The sequence below is a fragment of the Lampetra planeri genome, chromosome 29 (genome assembly GCF_965212315.1).
Source record: "Lampetra planeri chromosome 29, kcLamPlan1.2.h2, whole genome shotgun sequence".
NCBI classification, from domain to species: Eukaryota; Metazoa; Chordata; class Hyperoartia; order Petromyzontiformes; family Petromyzontidae; genus Lampetra; species Lampetra planeri.
Window position 1 is genome coordinate 11,876,216 of NC_136135.1, and position 24,186 is coordinate 11,900,401.

A 24,186-nucleotide genomic window follows, 5' to 3' on the forward strand; every position below is an offset into this window, starting at 1 on the left:
GACTCATGCACACACATCGACTCATGCACACACATCGACGTACAGACACACAGAGACTCACACACACACTCACACACACACACATGGACTTACACAAACATGGACTTACACACACATACATCGACATACACACAACAACCAACAACAACCGCCATTCGCCACTAAGTGGCGGTGACGTCACCACGACGCTTGTGCCAAGCGATGTGCACCTTGAGGCTACGTGAAGTGTAGAACGCCCGCTGGCAGGAGGTCACGGGGCAGACCCAGATGCCACAGGTCGACTGACTGAGACGACTGGCTGATGCACCACCTGTGCCCCCGACTGTGCCAACTTGCTGTGCTTTAGCCACACGGCGCTCCGCTTGCTGTTGTGAGCGTCGCTCTTCCGCCCTCCGTTGTTGTTTGAGGGCAACTGCCTCCAACTGCCCAGTAGCGCCCTTCATGAGCCTCTTCTACAGAGGCCGATCTTGACACCCCTGGTACCAGTCATCGGCAAGTCCGCTCAGCTTCACATCCTCCTGTACCACATCACTCCATCTCTTATCTAGCCTGTGCCGCGCCTATTTAGCCCCCTTGATCCGGCCGAACAAAAGCTGTTTAGGCATGCAGTAGCTGGGCATGCGGGCTATATGGCCCTGCCAACGCAGCCTTGCCTGCCGTAGGAGCTCACCGATGGGACTTTGTCCAGATCTTTCAAGGATTTGTGAGCTCCTCACACAATCCAGCCAGGTTAAACCCAGGATGGATCGTAGGCAGGCCAGCCTAAATGTTTCTAACTGGTGAAGATGTTCCATTAAGGGGTTTCACGTTTCGCAAGCGTAGAGAAGGGAGGGAATGACTATGGCCGAGAAGACCTGAAACTTCATGCGGAGCGACAGACCAGGTAGCTTCCACACAGCGTTACGCAACCGATGAAAAGATAATGCCGCTCGACTGATTCGGAGTGAGACCTCTGCTGTTAAACCGGAACCGGCCATGAGCACACTGCCCAGGTATGGGAAACTCTCCACTCTCTCCACAACTGCCCTATCACCAATTGGGAGTTGTGGGGGTGGAGTGTCCGATGGTACAAAATACCCAGGCAGGTGCTTAGTTTTGGTGGGGCTGATGGTAAGGCCCCACCTCTTAGTGGCACGCTCCAGTCTCAGCAGCAGCGTCTCCAACTCCTCCTCTGAATGAGCAGCTATTACCAAATCATCGGCATACATAACGTGGTTGACCAATAGGGAGCCATCCCTTGATCGCACCCGGGCATCGATCAACCTCCCATTGTATCTGTACCAGATGGAAATTCCTCCGGTACAGCTATTGAATGCTTCACGAACTACGTGGTCAAAATAAATGTTAAATCATTTGGGAGCCAGAGGACATCCCTGTCGCACCCCAAGGTGTACAGGGAATGGCTCTGACTCCCGGCCAAGTAGTTTTACCCGGGCCCACTCACCATCATGAAGGTCCTTAATTATCGTGGGCAGAGGGTCAGGGACTCCGAAAGTACCGATGAAAAGATACACACACAACACATCCACACACACACATACGACAATGCGTACTCGATTTCCCATCTCCCCCCGAAGCGCTCGATCTCACTCCTGACATTAGAGGCGGAGTTAACTTTAAATGTGAATGGTTTGCAATTTTCCTTAAGAGTATATTTTTTTGGTTAGATCACAGAAATATAAATGTGTCGTGAAACCTGCCATCACCCGACACAGCCAATCAGTAAGGTTTGTCACGTAAATAACACATCCAAATTAATTACTAGTTCAGCACACCGGTGTCTTGGAGAGTAAACCCACAACATTTACAATCCTAATACGACGTTTCACCGGGAATTACAACCAGTATCATCAGGCAAAAGCCAGAGTTGTTTGCAATTTAACAGTCAATTTGAATACTCTATTTCTCGGTTTGAAACAAAAGCACAACGTCTTGGTTTCCTTTCTTATAACCTTCTATAAAGCTCTGCATAAACCCGCATTATCAATTTAATTCCAGTGGCCACCTGCGGACTTCTCGGAATGTTTCAAGGGTCATGAACCTGCTCGTGCGTAATTCACGCTCGGCAGTAACACACTCACACACACACACTTGCTATAACTGCATCGCAATAACTCACACAATTGCTATAACTGCATCGCAATAACACACACACACTTACTATAACTGCATCGCAATAACACACACACATACACTTGCTTTAACTGCATCGCAATAACACACTCACACACACACACTTGCTATAACTGCATCGCAATAACACACACACACACACACACTTGCTATAACTGCATCGCAATAACACACACACGTGCTATAACTGCATCGCAATAAGACACACAGACTTGCTATAACTGCATCGCAATAACACACACACACTTGCTATAACTGCATCGCAATAACACACACACACACTTGCTATAACTGCATCGCAATAACACACACACACTTGCTATAACTGCATCGCAATAACACAAACACACTTACTATAACTGCATCGCAATAACACACACACAAACGTGCTATAAATGCATCGCAATAACACACACACACACACTTGCTATAACTGCATCGCAATAACACACACATACTTGCTATAACTGCATCGCAATAACACACACACTTGCTATAACTGCATCGCAATAACACACACACACACTTGCTATAACTGCATCGCAATAACACACACACTCACACTTACTATAACTGCATCGCAATAACACACACACACACTTGCTATAACTGCATCGCAATAACACACACACTCACACTTGCTATAACTGCATCGCAATAACACACTCACACACTTGCTATAACTGCATCGCAATAACACACTCACACACTTGCTATAACTGCATCGCAATAACACACTCACACACTTGCTATAACTGCATCGCAATAACACACACACACCTACTATAACTGCATTGCAATAACACACTCACACACACTTGCTATAATTGCATCGCAATAACACACTTACACACACTTGCTATAACTGCATCGCAATAACACACTCACACACACTTGTTATAACTGCATCGCAATAACACACACTTGCTATAACTGCATCGCAATAACACACACACACTTGCTATAACTGCATCGCAATAACACACTCACACACTTGCTATAACTGCATCACAATAACACACACACTTGCTATAACTGCATCGCAATAACACACACACACTTGCTATAACTGCATCGCAATAACACACTCACACACACTTGCTATAACTGCATCGCAATAACACTCACACACACTTGCTATAACTGCATCGCAATAACACACACACACTTGCTATAACTGCATCGCAATAACACTCACACACACTTGCTATAACTGCATCACAATAACACACACACTTGCTATAACTGCATCGCAATAACACACTCACACACACTTGCTATAACTGCATCGCAATAACACACTCACACACTTGCTATAACTGTATCGCAATAACACACTCACACACACTTGCTATAACTGCATCGCAATAACACACTCACACACACTTCCTATAACTGCATCGCAATAACACACACACACTTGCTATAACTGCATCGCACTAACACACTGACACACACTTGCTATAACTGCATCGCAATAACACACACACACACTTGCTATAACTGCATCGCAATAACACACTCACACACTTGCTATAACTGCATCGCAATAACACTCACACACACTTGCTATAACTGCATCGCAATAACACACACACACTTGCTATAACTGCATCGCAATAACACACTCACACACACTTGCTATAACTGCATCGCAATAACACACTCGCTATAACTGTATCGCAATAACACACTCACACACACTTGCTATAACTGCATCGCAATAACACACTCACACACACTTGCTATAACTGCATCGCAATAACACACACACACTTGCTATAACTGCATCGCACTAACACACACACACACTTGCTATAACTGCATCGCAATAACTCACACACACACACTTTCTATAACTGCATCGCAATAACACACACACTCACACACTATAACTGCATCGCAATAACACACACACTTGCTATAACTGCATCGCAATAACACACACACACACTTGCTATAACTGCATCGCAATGACTCACACACACATACTTGCTATAACTGCATCGCAATAACACACACACACACTTGCTATAACTGCATCGGAATAACTCACACACACACACACTTGCTATAACTGCATCGCAATAACACACACACACTTCTTCTTGGTTCTTTCGGTAAAGTCACGTGTAATGGAAATAAAAAAATAATAAGAAATAAAACATAATAAATTAATTCTCACGACGTTTGGGCCACAACGCAAGCAGCCGTCCTCAGGTGAAGAACAGGTCTGTCGAGAAAACAGAGTCTGAATGACTCACTCCAGGCTTGGAGCGTCTATTTAAGCTGGGAGGGAGGAGGAAGAGCGCCTTGACAAAATAATTTGCATATCAAGAGGAATTTTAGCATATTTATGGGAAATGCAGATATGCGATTAGTACTACTTGTGAAATGCGTAGGAGGTTTGGCGGGGGGGTTTAAAGTCATGTTTTGCCCGTGTATTATGCAGGATTAGCAGCATCAAAGGGAGGGGATAGGGGGAAGCATTAATAAAGGGAAGGAATGTTAATAGTATGTAGCTGCAGTAACTAAACTACCACGTAAACAACTAAAATATGTATTATGCAGGATTAGCAGCATCAAAGGGAGGGGATAGGGGGAAGCATTAATAAAGGGAAGGAATGTTAATAGTATGTAGCTGCAGTAACTAAACTACCACGTAAACAACTAAAATATAAACTACATAGTATCATCAGTATACTAAATATACTCTCAAATAAGCTGAGCTACTAACAGTAAGTAATACATTACAATTCTATGTCGCAAAAAATATAATATGCTGCCAGCTAAACTTTATTCTCTTACATCACACGGGTCTACCCCGTACTATATACTGCCATAGACAAACCCAACATTAAATTACATACTGTATTACTATACACCATGTGTAATAAAGGACTCTCTCTCAGATGTCGATCTCCGTTGTCCTTTATTGGGTTCGTAGAATCTCGTTACAACGGCGTCCTCGCTCAGGCCCGCGTCCCTCCCGACGATCTCTCCACAGCCACTCGGCTGCTCCGATATGCAGTCTCCCTGCTGCTCCGATATGCAGTCTCCCTGCTGCTCCGTTAGGCAGTCTCCCTGCTGCTCCACCTTGCAGCCACACCGCTGCTCCACTCTCTAGCTTCACTGCTGCCCCGTATACAGCTAGCCTCCCACAGCCGCTAGCTCTCTGCGTCTGACACCGATGGCTGACGGTGTCGACGTCTCCGACCGCGTGGCGACCGCGCTACTCTCTCCATCCTGCCCAGCGTGGCCTCCTCCTGTTTCACTCCGTCTCAACTCCCCTTTCCCCTTCCGGTTCTCCCCCTAAATCCTCTCTCCCACGTGACCCTAACTCCACCCACTCCCCACGTGACCCAGACTCCGCCCCCCCTCAAGCCTTGCTCGCATTACACGACCCCCCCCCCCCCCCTAATGAAAACCCAGCCGTCCCCGGCTGCAAAAAATATAATAAAATAATGCGAGCAACATTGTAACCATCTGGCATCACTGGACAATGGAGAATATAACAACGATAACAAGAAGAACAAGAACAATCAACGGAAGGAAAGGGATTTGGAATGCGTGCGGGTCGCCGGCCCGTCACGAACGGGCGGCGGTCCCCCCACAGACCGAGAACGCGACGGGGTTTTAAGATCGACGGGAGTAGAACCGCCCGCCGCTGTTGGAGGCCCGTCAACGCCAAGGTCCCGTTCCCCAGAGAGACCCAAGTCCGGGGTCTCTGGCAACCGTGTCTGTGGTGGGGTTGGAGGGGCAGCGGGGTCAAGTGGCCCCGTCACCGTGGTAGGCCCACCCAGAGCAGGATTCGCCACATCCACCTGCGTCACGGCTGGTTCATCTGTAGAAGGCACAACAGGCGCGCTTGCAGAGTCAACAGGCAAGGGCAGAGGTGCGTCGGGTGCAACAGACACCGGCAAGGCAACATCAAGGGATGACGCATCCATCCACAGGGCCACGTAGGGCTTCAACCTAGACGTATGGACGTACCAGCGCCGCAATCTGAACCGAACCCGTGCGGATTGCGGGTTAGGGACTTCAATAAGCTTAACCGGCCCCTGCCATGGTTTGTGAAGCTTCGGGGAGGTCCCCGGCCGCACCTGCGGGCAGTGCAGCCATGCCATGTCCCCCACTCGCCAGGGGCATGTACCGGTCGAGCGCCGGGCGCAACGCTCGTTTCGCGCCTGAGTCTTGGCAGTAGCCAATCGAGCCCCCTCCCGTGCCTCGGCGACGCATCGAACAGTGTCCTGAATGTATTCGAGGAGAGGTTTAACAGGACCCTTCGCCCCCGTACCCAGCTGTACTTCCACCGGCGGCACATTCTCGCGGCTGTACATTAGAAAAAATGGAGAATACCCTGTGGACGCATGAGGCGTCATCCGATACGCGGAGAGTACCCCAGGTATATCTAAGTCCCAATCAGCTTGTTTCTCGTCAACCGTGTGACATAGCATGGCCGACAGCGTCCGATTAAGCCGTTCCACCATGCCATCCATCTGCGGGTGGTAAGGAGACGTACGAACCTTCTTGGTTCCCAGAGCAGCGCACACTTCTGCCAACAATTTGGAAGAAAAATTTCGCCCCTGATCCGTGAGTAGCCTCTCCGGCGCCCCTTTGTCCAGCACATATCCAAACAGGAAGGCGTCCGTGATAGACGCCGCCGACTGGTCGGGTAAGGGCCAAGCCATCGGCCAACGGGAAAGATATTCCACCCCGACCAGCAAATATTTATTACCCCTAGCGGATGGCGGGAAGGGTCCCAAAATATCCAGCGCCACCAACTCGTTAATTCGAGACACCTGTATGGACTGCACCGGCGGCACATAAGGGTTTTTAGGCGGCTTCCGCCGGGCACATTCGGGACACGCCTGAATGTGTCCGACGACATCCGTCGTCATGCCGTGCCAGAAGTAGTCTCGCTGCAATGTTAACAAAGTCTTCTGCACCCCGAGATGTAATAAAGTGTCGCCGTGCAGAGTCCGAATCAATTCGTACCGTAACGACGACGGTACTACCAGACGCCAGCGGTCATGCAATCCCTCCCTCCACATGAGCAAACCATCCCGGAGAGCGGCCCTTGGCGTCCCACCGGACAGCAATCTCCCCGCTCCCTTCGCAGCCCGACTCCGTAAAGCCCCCAACGAGTCGTCGAGCAATTGTTCACGAATCCATACCGAGCGCGGCAGGTTCAGAACACCATCGGCCGGTCCTGGGCACACCGGAGACCCAGGCACCTCGACAGCTGACACGACAGGCCGAGGGGGTAGCTGAACCGGCGTACACCTATTCGTACCCGATGCGCAAGCGCAAGGGGACCCCTGCGGTAATCTGGAGAGCGCGTCCGCATTCGCGTGACGCGACCCCTTCCGATATTGTATTTCGAAGGAAAATTCCTGCAGGGTCTCCAACCATCGTGCCAGTTGGCCAGATGGTTGGTTAACCCTCAGGGCATATTGCAGAGCCGCATGGTCCGTGCGCACAATAAACGACCGGCCGTAAAGATACGGCCGATATTGGCGGAGAAAATAGACAATAGCCAATAGTTTGCGGCGAGTAACGCAGTAGCGGGTTTCTGCCGGGGACAGTACACGGCTACCGTAGGCTACCACGCGTTCCATGCCGCCCTTGGACTGTGACAGAACGGCCCCGATCCCAGTGTCACTAGCGTCCGTATCCAGAATAAAAGGTCGATCAAAATCGGGATAGTCCAATGTCGGCGCCATCGCCAACTGATCGCGTAGGCCCTCAAACGCCGCTTCCTCCGGCGGACCCCAACTGAACCGCCGACCCTTACCCGTAAGGAGGTGCAAGGGCCTAGCGATCATAGCAAAGTTCGGAACGAACCTGCGATAGTATGAGGCGAACCCCAGGAAGCAACGTACGTCCCCAACCGAGGCCGGGGTTGGCCAGTTGCGGACGCACGCCGTCTTCTCCGGGTCCGTGGCCACCCCGTCCGCACTGACTATGTGTCCCAAATAACGCACGGATCGTTGCAGTAGGTGACACTTTTTCGGTTTGAATTTTAAATTGGCGGAGCGCATCCTAGCAAAAACCGTCTCCAATCTCTGCAAATGTTCGTCAAATGTGCGGCTAAAGACGATGACATCGTCTAAATATATCAAACATGTCTCCCACTGCAGACCCGTTAACACCAGCTCCATCAACCGCTGAAAAGTGGCGGGGGCCGCATTCAAGCCCATTGGAAGGTAATTCAACTGAAACAGTCCCTGCGGCGTACGGAAAGCCGTCTTTTCCCTCGAGGGCTGGTCGAGGGGAAGCTGCCAGAATCCCGAGGAGAGATCCAGTGTTGAAAAAAACTTCGCCCCAGACAAGGCATCGAGGGAATCATCCATACGCGGCAGGGGGTACGCGTCTGCGACGGACACCTTGTTCAATTTTCGAAAATCGACGCAAAATCGCAGTTTCCCATCCTTCTTCTTCACAAGGACTACCGGCACGCCCCATGGGTTGTTAGACGGGGATATTATGTCAGCGGCCAGCATGTCCTCCACTGCACCGCGAACCTGATCCCGCTCCATCGGGCTCAACCGATGCGAGTTCAACCAAATCGGAGCGGCATCCCCCATATCAATGTGGTGGGAAAGCAGGGAGGTGCTTCCCAAGTCAAAATCATCCGAGCTGAACACGTCGGAATAACTTAGCAACAGCGTGCGAAGCGCGGACCGTTGTTCTCCGGTCAGGGATGAATTCTCCCCGCATAACTCGGCAACCCAACGGTCATCCTGCCCCGTAGGCCCCGAAACCCCCCCTACCATGTCCCGGCGGGCCTGGTTGTCATGAGCCGTGAACGCGGTCGTGGCGTGAGCCAAAACCGTTCCGGCCGGGACACTGACATTCTCCGCACTCCCATTTAGCACCTGTAAGAACAGGGGCTGGCCCGGCCGGACAATCGTTTGTGCCCCAACCAGCGCCGAAACGCCCGTTATAGCCGTGGACGGCGATAACAGAACCCCCGCCGCTCCCTCAACGCCAGGTACTGGCTTCCGATATCTCAACGGGATAAGCATCTGCGAACCAGGTGGAATGTCAACAGATACTTCAGACAGCGCCTGCACCTGGCAACCAGGGGCAGGCTGGCCCCATGGCGACGGTAGGAACGAAATCTTCCACCCCCCTGGTAATTCAATGCAATTTTGATCAATCCTTGTTTGAATGGGCATTTTTGCCAGGAAATCAGTCCCCAACAAACAGGGTACCGCGAGGGACCTAGAGATCAAAACGGTCCCTGAAGCCGACACCCCCCCAATCGATATGTTGGCGTCCACCTGGCCCACAATGCCCATACTTCCCCCATTCGCCGCTATGCATAAATCATAAACGGCTCGCACTCTCCCTAGCGGAATGCCCAAAAGATGGAAAATGACATCCGAAATAATGGTCGCGGACGCACCGGAGTCCACCAAAATACGCACCTCGACCCCCTGAATAGAACCCGGTACCGTAGACGACCCCGTAGCGGCCGCAACTACTCTCCGTGCCAATCGGCGCCATTGCGTCAGCGAGCGACACGGGTCAATCGGAGGCATCTCATTGTTATCGACACATGGACCGCGCGGCGATGGTGATGCATGAGGTGACAGGCCTTGCCGGGTGTCTGATGCGCACCGACTTGCCTGTCCTGGCTGGTCTTTTCGCGCGACGTCCGTGGTCGAGGCCTCCTGCTGGCGCGGCCCCGGGATGCGAGCCCAACAGTCCCTGGTGAAGTGGCCCTTACGGCCGCAGCGGAAACACTCCACGTCGTTCCGGCGCGCGGCACCCCCTCTGTCCCGACGTTCCCGCGCCGGCGGGCCGGACCTCGGCCCCGTTCCCCCCCGAGCAGGCCACTGGGCGGAGGCGGCCGTCAACTCCTGCGGACCCTTGTCATCAGGAACGTAGACCGCCTTCTTAGGATCCCACCCCGTAGCACCGCCTTCAACGATGGGGCCCCCCGTCCAAGCTGACACCTGCTTCCAGCGTCAGAGATTAAATTGAGCGTCCAAGCACTTAGCCGCAGCACGGGACGTCAATTTATCATGGCTGCACACCGGCATGGGGATCCCCAGGTCTCTAGACAATTCCAGCATCTTGCCCAACACAAGGGGCTCCAACAAATCTGGCTCCGTCTCGGGGTATGCCGCCATCGCCAGCTCCAGAACTGCGCCTCTGAAAGCCACCGGCGATTCATCAGGCGCCCGTTGGCGCTGAACAAATCTCCGATGGGCATCGTCCGGAGGCTCGTACGCATCCGCCATTTCCTCGAAGACACCCTGCAGCGTCTTCTTCTTGTCGGCCTTGATGGAGCGGAAGAACCAGATGGACTCGTCGTCGAGAAGTGTTGGTAAGACTTCCAGGGCCTCCGCGTCCGTCCATTTGGCAGAGCGTACGGCCGCTTGAAAACGGCAGGCGAATGCGCTCCAATCGCCGCCGATGGAGAATTTTTTGGCCGTTGTTAAATGACGGCTGCGGGTTCTTGCTCCGCCGTCCTCCTCCGATGGTGACTCACGCGGCAGCGACAAGATGGCATCACTCCGCAACGTGTGCAAGATGGCGGCTTCCCACGGCGGAGGGCGCAAGATGGCGGCTTCCCGCCGTTCCTCCTCGGCCACGCCCAAGATGGCGTCTTTGTGCCGCGTGGTCAAGAGGGCTGATGGCGACGGCAAGGCCCCGGGCCATTGTTCCCCGCCGGGCCTCCCCGAAGTCGTCGCCAGCGTCACAAGGTCGCACAACTGCGTCAACACCGTCTTCAGCGCCTCCAGTTGCGCCGCCACCTGTCGCCATCCGTCCTCAGCGTCCAGTCACGTGGATGGGCCCACCGAGGCGGCCACGTCCTGCACGCCCGGACCCCCGCTCGTCCCCGCGCCGCTTTCCTCCTCCATCATCGGTAGCGCCACCGCTGGAGGGAGGTTGTCGTCAGAAGATGCTGCAGAAGATGGTGCAGGGACAGTCTTCCTCCTGAGCTGTTTTGACATGCCATTTCACTTCTGACACCAATGTAATAAAGGACTCTCTCTCAGATGTCGATCTCCGTTGTCCTTTATTGGGTTCGTAGAATCTCGTTACCACGGCGTCCTCGCTCAGGCCCGCGTCCCTCCCGACGATCTCTCCATAGCCACTCGGCTGCTCCGATATGCAGTTTCCCTGCTGCTCCGATATGCAGTCTCCCTGCTGCTCCACCTTGCAGCCACACCGCTGCTCCGCTCTCTAGCTTCACTGCTGCCCCGTATACAGCTAGCCTCCCACAGCCGCTAGTTCTCTGCGTTTGACACCGATGGCTGACGGTGTTGACGTCTCCCACTGCGTGGCGACCGCGCCACTCTCTCCGTCCTGCCCAGCGTGGCCTCCTCCTGTTTCACTCCGTCTCAACTCCCCTTTCCCCTTACGGTTCTCCCCCTAAATCCTCTCTCCCACGTGACCCTAACTCCACCCACTCCCCACGTGACCCAGACTCCGCCCCCCCCCTCAATCCTTGCTCGCATTATATATGTATTATTCTACCCACCCTACTGTGTATCGCACTGCTGTATATTCACTATACAATTACGATACTATGTATTACTCTGTACATTGTATTAAACATTAAAATTTTATACTATTTATTATTATACAATCCGCTATACACTATACCATTGACCGTCGCGTGAAAGATACTAAGAGGAAGCAACGAAATATGTCAATGGGAGAGTGGTGATTGGAGACTTGCAGCGGAGCAAAGAATCCATTCCCTGCGGAAAATACAAGATATATAGTCAATGCCAGTGAGTGGAACGAGGTCTGAAAGTCACCGTAAACGTGAACACAATCAGTTAAGATCCGAAATGGTTTATTACGTCCTTCCAATGATTGCTGAGCCAGAATCCATCTTCTCGGTTGAAATTGTCTCTGTGTTTGTATATGTGGATCGCCTCATGAACGAATCTCTCATGGTAGCCAGATGGCTTGCAGAGAACCTCTGTCTTGGAGAAGTAAATATCATGTCAGCCCACTGAATTGTAACAGTGATCTGCCACGGCTGAGGTGTTTGTCCTACCGTGTTTCAAGTCTGCTTTATGTTCACGGATGCGGTCCGAGACATGTCGTTTGGTTTCTCCAATGTAACTGCTACCACAGAGGCAACTTAGTTTGTAGACGCCAGGGTACTGTATGTCTGGAACCACATCTTTTACAGACGGGACCAGATCACGGATTTTATGTACTGTGTTGAATCGGACCTGGATCTTGTGTTTTATCAGGATTTTGGAGATCTTTTTTGTGACCCCAGCATTGTAGGGTAAGGTGATGGTTTTGAAAGGCTCCTCAACAGGATCCTTCTTGATGTTTGGAGTGATGGCTTTGCGGATTGTGTAGTCGGAGTAACCATTAGCCTTAATAGCTTGGCGTACGTGTTTGAGTTCACTGGCAATGTGTTCCTGGTCGGAGATGCATTGGGCTCTATGGTATAGAGTCTTGATGAGGGAATTTTTCTGGGATGGATGGTGGTGGGAGGACGGCTGCTTGCGTTGTGGCCGAAATGTCGTGAGAATTATTTTATAATGTTTTATTTGTATTATTTTATTATTTCCATTCTACGTGACTTTACCGAAAGAACCAAGAAGATGAATCCCTGCAGTCACGAAAGCTTTAAATCGAAACACACACACTTGCTATTACTGCATCGCAATAACACACACACACACACACTTGCTATAACTGCATCGCAATAACTCTCACACACACACACTTGCTATAACTGCATCCCATTCAAACGGGCGCAGCTGGTGCAATCACCCTTTCGCGCAAATGGAAAAGTAAGTCAGCCAGGGTACCATAAGTTCATGGTGTGGAACACTCCTGAAACCAACAACAGCTGAATATCACAACTTAGACAGCGATTTATAGTTGCTACCAAATTCGTATCCCACGAGGAAGAGGAATGCACATGCCAAAGTTGGACAGATTGTTGGCCTGCCTCTCTCCTGAGGTGTAAGGAATGAAATGAGGACCCCCCCCCTCCCCCCATCAATGTACCCCCACCCCCCTCTTCGTAATGCGGCGCCTGGACCCCTCTGACCCGTGGGTCCCCAGTTGCACCACCTGCACGCATGTCGACAACCACGCCGCTGCTCTACCGTGCGTCGATGTTCTGTACGGATGGTTTATGGCGCCGCGTGCGCACAGATGCTGTGCACCGAGACACACTCTAGCTGCTAAGAATGAACGGCGGCAGCAGGCGTTTGCCACCGGAACAACCACGACGTGGCTTCTTGCTGAAATTGACACGGGGCAATGCACGTCTACGTTTTGAAGCTTTAGGCGGTGGTGGGAATTCCATCTTCCTATGGCAGTACTGAGTCTTAGCCATAGGAAAAGCACCATTCGCTTCATGCACATGCAGTTTATTGTCCTGAAGCGTCGAATCGTTGGGTTGACCCTCAACTGGGATTCGAAATCGCCACCGTTTGCCCTTTAGTGACTGGCGCTGTAACTACTCGACCACCTGTACAGAGATTGCAAATAACAAAATACAAATACTGGACACAAAGTAGTCATTAGCGTCACTGTGGAGACGCAAATTAACAAAATATAAAAGCAGCCAATGTCTCCTTCGCATAAATCCGTCTCTCCACATCAACGATAACAAAGATTTATTGCAAAACTCATCAGATGTATGACACATTTGGGAGTGCATTATTTCAGCATCCAGTGTTTCAATCACTGCTAGTGAGCCGCTGATCTTACAGGCAATCACCGTTCCCTAACCCTAATCGGTCCCAGTATGATGCAACATTACGTAAATTGTACAATGATATAATGCGTTACTCAAATATTACAAAAGTATGATTCATAGTTGATGTCTGGGTGAGGCCAATCTTTTTGGCCATGTTGGGTGGTGGAGGGGATAACAACACATTTGGCTAGATAATTTTGTGGGCCCTGACCAACACAACAAATCAACTATGCAGGGGCATAGTAATGTTCACTTCAGTAGTTCCTCTGCGAATTACATTACGTGACCAATGTCATCAGTCTCTTGCAGTAATAATTGCGCCCCCCCTTCCCGTGCGAAATTCCTTTGCACCGTGTGTACAAACCTCCACACCTTCTAGGTGGGAAGGCGCAGTGGTGGAATATGTCGTGGTCGGAACAACCAAACAACAATGTGGGAATTCAAATTATGGTGAGGAATTGAAATCGGGGCTGAAATCAATTCGACTGCCACTTGGTGACGGTGCATCACTGCAACTGTACTTATGTTTAACTTATTTCGCACCGTGCGTAGCCAATTGTGCTAATCAAAGGTGTGGCGAGGGGGGGGAGGACAACAAACTAAACACAAAAATCAGTTCTAAAGAAATGAGTTGTCAATCTCGATGATGATTTAAAAGTGCACAGTTCCCAGTGGCTTCATAATATCGGAAGGAAGAGCGTTCAAGACGCCTGCAAAAGCGCATCCGAAAGGACACGCCACTGCTGGCAGCAGGAACTTTGTTAGCAAGCCCTGGAGGCCCTGTTGATGGTATTTTGGCTTAGTATTCCACGCTTTTTACCACTTGGGTTGGTGGGGAAGTCGAAAGTAGCAGACCTATAGACTCGCCTTGGCATGGGAATGTGGAATTTCCACCACTAGCTGAAGACCAAACTGGAAATGATTTCTGCTCCATGCTCAAGTGAGCGGGAGATCAGTTTGACGTTAACTTGCATGCTGCATCTTTCCTCGAAGCCCGAGTACTTTTACCGCTTCCGAAACATGACCAACCAAGTTAATGTTCATGTATGGACAGTAAACATCACTACCCACAAAGAACTCTATATGCCGCGGTGGCAAGATGTTTACTATTTCGCCTGGTATACAGGAGGTCATGGGTTCAGACCTGACCCTGTCGCCTGCTCTATATTTTGAGTTTGCATGTTCTCCCCATGGTGGGCGTGGATTTTTATCCGGGTCCTCCGGTTTTTCCCTCCACATTTAGAATCAATATCGCGCATTCAGAATGATTTGGCTGCTATATATCCACATGATAAGCTACTTCGTTGAGCTATCATTTGTGGCCAGGTCGCTTCTGAAAAAGAGCTGTATAGTTTAGTTTAATTGTATACAGATGCCGGGTTTGTGTCTCTGCACAACAGGGCGAGGGCCCGTGCCACACAACCCAGCCAAGTTAGGATACAAACCACTGTTGTGTGTTTACATGCGCATAATTGAATGTGAATTTGAGTTAATGCATGCCTTTTGGAGCCAAAATGTGGGTCTGCATGCGTTAGTCCATTTCTAGCGTGAGTGCACGTCTGTATGTGTTTGTGTGCATGCGTGTTTTACGGGTGCATCTGCTTGTGGGAGCTTTTTATGCACAATTTAGTTATTTTAAACAAATAACAAGCCCAGACTCTTTGAAAGTGTGGTCAAGCAACTTTTCTTTCCACAAATGTTACGTGCAAACGATGTCGCAAGCAGAGGGTGGTGAGCAGGAGGAGCGACGGTGTTTAAGCACGGGAGTGGGAGATTGAGCAACGGTGGAGTGTGTGTATTTTTGTGCGCAGGGCAGGAGGGTAAAGGTCGCAATGCGAGGTGTGTGCCAAGGTATTAGTGGGTGGGTAAAGTCGAGCGTGAAGGTCGGAATGTGTGTGTCTGTTAAGTGGGTGGAGTGTAGGTGTGAGGTACTTGGTGGGGGTAGATATGTATAATTCTTTGTCTGGTACAGTAATAAATGTGTTCCTTTATATTTCCTCTGGAACTCTGGTTGTGGATGTTACTATAACTATGCAATTGTACAGTTAACGCGAATGTTGTTTGGCAAAATTGTTCGCAAAAAAAATTATGAAAGTAAATTTACATTCCTCTTTTAACACGATTAAAGTGGTGATCACGATATTTCTATTCAAACCCCAAAACCGCATTCCCGAATTACGCGTGAATCTTGCACCCTCATCCAATGGACAGGTGCAACAAAATGGCCGCCACTACTCCCTCTGTACAAAATGGCTGCTGCCATAAACCTTTGAGGCATGCTTCCTCATCTCCTGAACTCTAAACATCAGTAAAATCACGAACATTTACAACCAATGGCTTAAACTGTGACCTTATCTTTGAAGATAATTATAAATGCAGTGTTTAGCCTTGAAAGGAACCCACATCAAATGCATTGAACTCTACCCTCACTGTAAAACCGTGTATCGGCTGCGAGTTTTGTCTGAGCGATTAAGAACTTAACATGTGTAGTCAGCGGCTTCCGAGACACGTCGTGTAGAAGACTTCTTATTTATTAGGAACACACTGGGCGATACATATATGTAACGCAGCTACACATATCCGACAATATCACACAACCCCATCGTCGGCGTCAAACTATGCAGCTATCCCACTAGCGCAGTGACGGCGACGATGAGAGCCTTGCAGAAGATTGGCCACGTAATCGGACGACGAAGAGAGATGATGGCGAGCAGCGACGATGCCAGGACCCAGGACCTGCAACAGCACCGAACCTCTGGTTCGGTCCCCCTTATATACCCCCCAGCGTGGCCAAGCCCCGCCTCCGGCCACACCCCCTTCCAGAACCTTCAAGCAGGTTCCCGGAGCTTCGACTGACTCCGCCTTTTAACCTTTACCCCAGTTACACCCCCCTCATAATTAGCATTACGAAATATACCCATATCCGCGATTACCCATGCATCGGATATTTGTACACATTGCGAGCGTAGTGTATAGTATTACTACATCGTATTGGATGAAAAATTTCCCAGTGAGACAAATTGCAATTTATACATTCAGATCATGGTAGCGAGGAGGATCCTGCCAAGTTGTCGCAGTCGGGGGGGTGTTACACAGCTGCAATGTAATCCCAATTGAGTAGTTTGCAGGTGTACATTTTCAGCATGAGTATGTTTGGCTCATACCAGTCACGTCCGTTGTCTATTTTTGTTCCTCCTCGGCACCGCACTATATATATAGTCTAAGGTGATTGCACTGGTGATAGTCGTGTTGTCCTTCCCCTGCACCTCCAATGAGTATGGTTGGCAACGTATGGTGCGAAAGAACTTCAACGTTCATACAAACGTACAAACAAGTCTTTATTAAACTACTTTGGGAGCAAACAAACGGCTTTTTGGCAACAAAATCAACCGTCTTAGCTGTCAAGAACGTGTTCAGTAAAATAACGTAAATGCACCCCTGATGATGATGGTGATGATGCCCCGGTGCATGTTATCTACACGTGCGTGTTTTTTATCTGTGAAAAAAAATCGGACAACCCAGAGGCAACGTACAAACTCTGTTCCCCAGAGCTGATTTCTGTGAGCCATTAATTGTTACCGTGTGCCAGTTGCGGCGTTCAGCCCAGTAATCGGCGTTGCGTTCGTATGTCCCAGCAGGTGTTGCGGACAGCATCGTGGTGACCACCACTCCACCAACTGTGGATATTGAGGTCGGGGAATCTCTAAAAATAAAATGCAGCTGGGAACGTGGAATTTCACGTGTAGATTCCAACGACCCCCAACTGGCATGGTTTATTGTGAGTATTGCGCACTTTTTAAAATATGTTTTTGTAAACTATGTACTCTTCATGGTATGCAATACATGGTTAATCAATTATGTGATCTTCATTATCAGCTGTGATCAATCCACTGCTGGATGAAGACTTTCATTAAAGTCACCGCCACCTATCACGATCCTGTGATGTAATAATCCACCAGGCACAACAAAGTAAATAGAGTCAATGTTTAAGAACGAAACAGGAAGACTTCTTCACAATTCTGGTTAATCACCTGATGAAGCTGGTTGTGTCATGGTAATCGAATTGTAAATACTGTGAGTTTATTCTCCAACACACCGGTGTGCTGAAGTAGTAACTGATTGGCACGTTTTGTTTACGTGACAAATCTTACTAATTGGCTGTGTCGAGTGGTGGCGGGTTTAATGACACATTTATATTTACGCGATCTAACCCAAAAAAAAACGATATTATGGATGAACTGATTTCATCGCTCCCATCTCCTTGGACGCGTAGCATTCTTTGGCTAACGTATGTACTTCATATACTTTCTGCGCGTGCAGCCTATAGCAAATACTCGACAGAGAATCCTTTACAAGCAGGGTCAAATCGAGCAGGTCGATTTGTCAAAATTCGGGAACCGCATCTCCATTCAGGACGAGTTCACTCTGGTGATTAACAACACCATCCCCAGCGACTCGGGTTACTTCATCTGCACTGTGTCGGCTGGGGTGGAGGGAGCGGGAGAAGCCAAGACAAGAGTCAACGTTTGCTGTAAAGTCCTAACTATAACACTTTTTCTGTACACCTCAAAGTCGCACCTACACCACCGCATATGCTGTGATGTTCTCCACAATAGGAACCCTTCAGCTGTCCACCTCAATATCGCACCTTCACCACTGCTGGATTACACACCGTGTCTTACCAGATGATCCTATTTCCTCCATTACATTTCTAACCAATCTGCTAGGATCTCCTTTTCAACAACCACGTGTCGCTTGTTATAAGCTTTTAATGCTGCAGAACTTCACGTATCCGTGGTTACGTTGGATCACGATTATTCCTGAGTTGTCTCCACTTATTTATAAGGAAAACTTGCAAATAAGCTGTCCTTCGTTTCTCAATTCATTGAGTCTGCGAAAAATGTGTGCATAATTATAATTGTAGAAAGTAGGTTAACAGATAAGAGTTTTATATATAGCCATTTTATGACCATGTTTTATGTATGTAGAACTTCTTTCCCACCGTACGTAGCCAACCATGCGAATCGGAGGTGCCGGAAATATCACGAAAACTCAGATTTAAGCAATATTATAAGTTCAAACTGTTATATATTTATTCATTTTAAACACTATAATGTGATATTTGTGTATTTTTTTTTACAAAGTGAAATCAAAAAGATGAGATGTGAGATTATCATGATCCATGTCCACCAGCGTCATCGTTCCAACAACAGTTTGAAACCAATGAAAGCTTGGATTTGCCCGTTGAAAATTTGGTAAAAAAACTACATTTGCAAAGATACAAATAGGAGTTGATAGACGAACAAAATTGTGATAAACAATGAAACCAGAATTTTCCATCGTCAATTATTGCTGGTCACAAACACACAGAGGTGTGCTGCTCACAAATAGCACGAAGTCACGACTCCCATCATGCCTTGCGTGCATGTCATCTGACCACCATGTAGAATGTTCTCAGCCTTGTCTGGACCAGCGACTCAACAGAGATCTGAAAATGTGGCTGTATTGTCGTGTATACCAACTGCTTTTGGAAATGATAATTCTTTTTTTACCCTTTTATCTGGCAACAAAACTGACACCTTTTTTATGAGGAGTCATGTTTGCATAGACCACAATACCTGCAGTCATAATGCAAACAAAAAACATAACTCTGATAATGTATTCACTGTCCATGAAGTTGATTGGTCCACACCCGAGACAGCTTTCCTTAGAGCCTAGTCTCACATGGGTTGGACCAGATGACGCCAAAAGGCGCACAACTCAAAGACAATGCACCATCAGAGTATGAGAGCTCGGGGTATGCATTTACACCATTGATACCAATGGTGTGAATGGTTTTGGAAATGTTTACCTTTTTAATGTTCTTTTGATATTCATATTCTGATGTTTACTTATTTCAGCGCCACCACAAGTACATATAATTGGAAAGCATGAACCTGTTCAAGCAAACAAAGATACCGTTGAGGTGAGATTTCATACAATTGAAGAGGCATCGGAGAATGGTTCAACACTTCTTTATTTCTCCAACGTACAGCAAAACTCGTTTCTAAGTCCACTGCTGGACGACGAGTTGGCACGATGCTGTCCTTGAAGATGCTCGTTCGTTGTCGCTCGTGTCGCTCGGTGGCGCTGGGTGTCGCTCGGTGTCGCTCAGTGGCGCTCGGTGGCGCTCGGTGGCTCTCGGTGGCGCTCGGTGGCGCTCGGTGGCACAGCTCTGCTGGCGCTCGGTGGCGTTCGGTGGCGCTCGGTGGCGCTCGGTGGCGCTCGGTGGCGCAGCTCTGCTGGCGCTCGGTGGCGCTCGGTGGCGCTCGGTGGCGCTCGCTGGCGCAGCTCTGCTGGCGCTCTCCTTCTCTTTCTCCCGGCTGATTGTTCGTTAGCGCAACTCCAGCTGCAGCTGTTGGCATTCGCTCTCAAAATTTATAATTGTATTTGCACACCTCTTACCCGACTGTGAAAACTTAGTACAATCAACTTATCGCAATCCTTGACTTTGCGAGCAACTCAACACATCAGGATAACTGTAGAAGAGAACTTTCAGCGATACTCTCTCGGCTCATGCCGACCCCTCCCTTGCGAGCCCCGTCGCACCGCTGAGCGCGACTCGGACTGACTGCACTCAGACTGTCACCTTAACGACGTCTCGTCGTCCCATCTTTCCTCGAGGCACGATCTGCCCCAGCTCTCTTGCGAGCCCTGTCGCAACGCTGCGTCGCAAGCCGAGTTGCGAGACCGAGCACGACTCGACCCAGACTGCCTGTTCGCTGTGTGCGCCCGTGCCTAACTCAAAACGTGACTCCCCTCTACTGCGCATTCCTTGTGAGCGGGCAACAAAAAACAAAAACAGAGCGAGAAGAAGCAGACACCCCCGCGACCCCTCCTCGCGACCTTTCCTAACCCTCCAAGCATTCATGGGCCATCTGTTTGTGCTGCGGGGAGACAAAGACGGCCGTGTTTAACTCAAACGTGAGCACCCTCTCCTCTCTCCGCGTCTCTTGCGAGGGAAAATAAACAGAAAAAAAAACCAGATGTTCTCGAATGTCAGCACAAACCCCCCCCTTTGTAACCTTTCTGCTCCCTTCTTGCTTGCCCTGCGTGGGTCATTCTGAGGTCAGACCCCGCTGGAAGACAAAGGTGGTCGAGGAGATGTATGCGATACATTTATGTGGTCCTGTGTGTTACATTTATTCTTGAATTATATTTTATGAGTTCCTTCGGTCTTAGTATCGTGGTTATCATTCGTCTATGTTTAATGAATATTCGTAATGATCCTCGTCACATTATTATTTTGGGGCTTCGCCAAGTTTAGTTCTCCAGAGATTGGTGTTTTATTCTGAGTTATATTTTAATGTCCTGAGGTTAAATGTAACTATGTTTCCACTTAAGCTTTCTGGAATTCGTACTCTTTAGTTTTTCGGAAGGTCGTGTAGATAGGAAACATATAATTCTAAATAATATGTATGCGGTGAATACGAGTAATATAAGATAATTACTAATAAAAAAAACCTATGGTTTGTTGGTTAATTCTCTTTGTTAAGTTTCTACTTTTCGGTTAGGAAAACGTTAAGAAAACGCGAGTGGCAACCGTTATTATCCTTTACTCTGCTCTGCACCCCCTCCGTGCATCTCAAGATGTCTTGGGAGTTCAGGTTATCGATCTTTGTCCATCTGGATGTCTCTGACCTCTCTGTGACCGACTTCTTACCAGTTTAATGGCCGTTTCACAGATTCCTGGTGTGCTTGTAGTGGGTTGTTTTCATTATTTAATTAAAAAAATATATATATATAGATATAATAAAAAATATATATTTTTTCTTAATTATTCTTAATATTAATAACGGAAAACAGGGCATAGATACAACACTGTGGTACGGTAATTGTATTGGGAAGGTCGAGTCGGCTTGGGTTTTTTGGCGAGATGTTAACTATCTCGCCTGGTATACTGGAGGGCGTGGGTTCGATCCTGACCCTGATACCTGTTGTATATTTGGAGTTTGCGTGTTCTCCCTCTCTCCCCGCAGTCATGTGGATTTTTCTCTGGGCCCTCTGGTTCTTCCTTCCATGTTTATAAGCAACGTGCGTTTTAGAGTATTTGGCCAATAAACATTTCCACATTATAAGCCACTTCGTTGAGCTATCATTTATGGCCAGGTCGCTTCTGAAAAAGAGCTGTATAGTTTAGTGGGGTCTTACCTGGTAAAAATGTTAAATGTAGATGCCAGCACCGCCATCTATTGCGCTGCATTTGAACGTATGACTCTTGATCCGAACAGGCAACTGGACATACGGGCAGGTTTGTTTGTATCTCTGAAATTTAGTAACTCGAATATTCGTAAGTAAAGGCGTATCTGTAGTTTAATTTTAGTTTGGAGGCTCTCATCTCTTAAATGGCGACATTTGAGAGAATCCAATTAATGTCGACACCCAGACTTCCTCTAAAGTGGGTCCATGAGCGCAGATGACGCAGACAGCCACCGATGAAGATGAGATTGTTTCCAGTCACAATATTGGTTTTGCCGACATTTACTTTCAACCTCAACCTCCTGAATTGCTCGTGATTCAAATGTAAACATGAACCACAGTATGAGTCATGCAAAGGTAGTCTTAGTTGCTTTTGTCTCGAACCACGGACCTATCAAGATAACCAAATCCCAGGCAAAGGATCAAGGCAAAGAGAAGACAAGTTAGTACAGTTAATCACCAATGTTATTATTAGCTTTTAGATTCAATCTGTAAGTTAAGAAATATCATGTTCTTAAGTGTGATAGGAAATTTCCCACGAAAATAACCGACATATATAGTCGGTCTCACCTCCACACACAGCATTGGCACTAGAACCAAACTTCTCAATTGGGGGTGGTCTCTCTCCTATACCAGAGTAACCCCTGGTGAGAGGCCCTGGCAGGGTGTGGGGATACTCATAAGCCCCCCAGGTGGGTGCTGTTCAGTTAGAGTTTATCCCAGTGGATGAAAGGGTCGCCTCATTGAGACTCCGGGTCTCAGAAAGGAAAACTGACTGTTGCCTGTGCTTATGCACCAAACAGCAGTTTAGAGTATTTGGCCTTTTTGGAAACGATTGCTGCAGTGCTCGACTCCATAGTCTTACTGAGCGACTTCAATACTCACGTGGGAAACGATGGAGATGCCTGGAGAGCCGTGATTGGGAGGAAAGGCCCCCCCTGATCTGAGCCTGAACAGTGAGATGTTATTGGAATTATGTGCTAGTCACGGAACGTCAATAACAAATACCATGTTCGAACACAAGGATGCTCAAAAGTGTACTTGGTACCAGAGCACCTTGAGCCAAAGGTGATTGACTTTATAGTTGTATCATCGGACCTACTGTAAGGCCGTATGTACTGGACACTCAGTTGAAGAGAGGGGCAAAGCTGTCAACTGATCACTACCTGGTGGTAAGTTGGATCCGACGCCTGGGGCACCGACCAGATAGACGTGGAAGTCCCAAATGAATAGTGTGGGTTTTCTGGGAATATCTGGCAGAAGACCCAGTGCAGAAAGATTTCAACTTCCAACTCTGGGAAAACTTCTCCTGCACTCCGGGGGAGGTCGTGGACATTGAGTCCGAGTGGACGATGCAAAAAATCTGTGGCCTGAAGGCAGTTGATGCCTGTCATGGCGGCAACCCCAAGACCCGCTGGTGGACACGAGTTGTGAGGGAAGCTGCCAAGTTGAAGAAAGGAGGCTAAGCTCGGAAAAAAGGTCTCCCGACTCGATTGAGAGGTACCAGCTTGCCAAGATGGTGGCAGCTGCAGCAGTCGCTGAAGCGAAAGCCCGGGCATGGGAGGAGTTTGGAGAGGCCATGGAGAGGGACTACCGGGCAGCCTCAAAGATGTTCTGGCAAACTGACGCCTTAGCAGGGGTCAACGGGAAGTGGCCCAAGCTGTTTTCAGTAAGGGTAGCGTAACAGTGACCTCAACTAAGGAGATAGTCGAGAGGTGGAAGGAACACTTTGAGGAGCTCCTCAATCTGGTGAACATGTTCTCTTCTCAGGATGCAGCCCTGGAAACAGCCGGGTGGGTTGGATCGATCGTGGCTCCTGAAGTCGTTGCGCCGCTCGAAGGCCTTCATAGTGGCAAAGCTGCTGGGGTAAACGAGATTCGCCCAGAGTTGTTGAAAGCGCTGGACAGTTTAGGAGGGTTTTGGTTAACACGCCTCTTCAATGTTGCATGGAAGGCGGGTACAGTACCTCTGGATTGGCAAACTGGGTTCATACTCCCCATTTTTTTAAAGGGGACCAGAGGATGTTCTCCAACTACAGAGGAATCACACTCCTCAGCGTCCCAGGTAAAGCTTATCCCAGAGTGCTGGAGAGGAGGCTCCGCTCAGTG

General features: G+C 48.9%; 1 protein-coding gene across 4 annotated transcripts in view; it reads left to right on the forward strand.

The window, feature by feature from the left end:
- The window catches only part of LOC144728677 (cell surface glycoprotein MUC18-like), a 40,655-nt gene that overhangs the window by 4,087 nt on the left and 12,382 nt on the right, over nt 1–24,186 (forward strand). For 3 of the 4 annotated variants that reach the window (XM_078608272.1, XM_078608273.1, XM_078608274.1), the window contains exons 2-4: nt 17,476–17,618; nt 18,161–18,371; nt 19,741–19,805. In XM_078608272.1, the coding sequence (XP_078464398.1) occupies nt 17,476–17,618; nt 18,161–18,371; nt 19,741–19,805 (419 nt within the window). The remainder of the gene's footprint in view (nt 1–17,475; nt 17,619–18,160; nt 18,372–19,740; nt 19,806–24,186) is intronic. The other variant, XM_078608275.1, reaches the window with a different exon arrangement.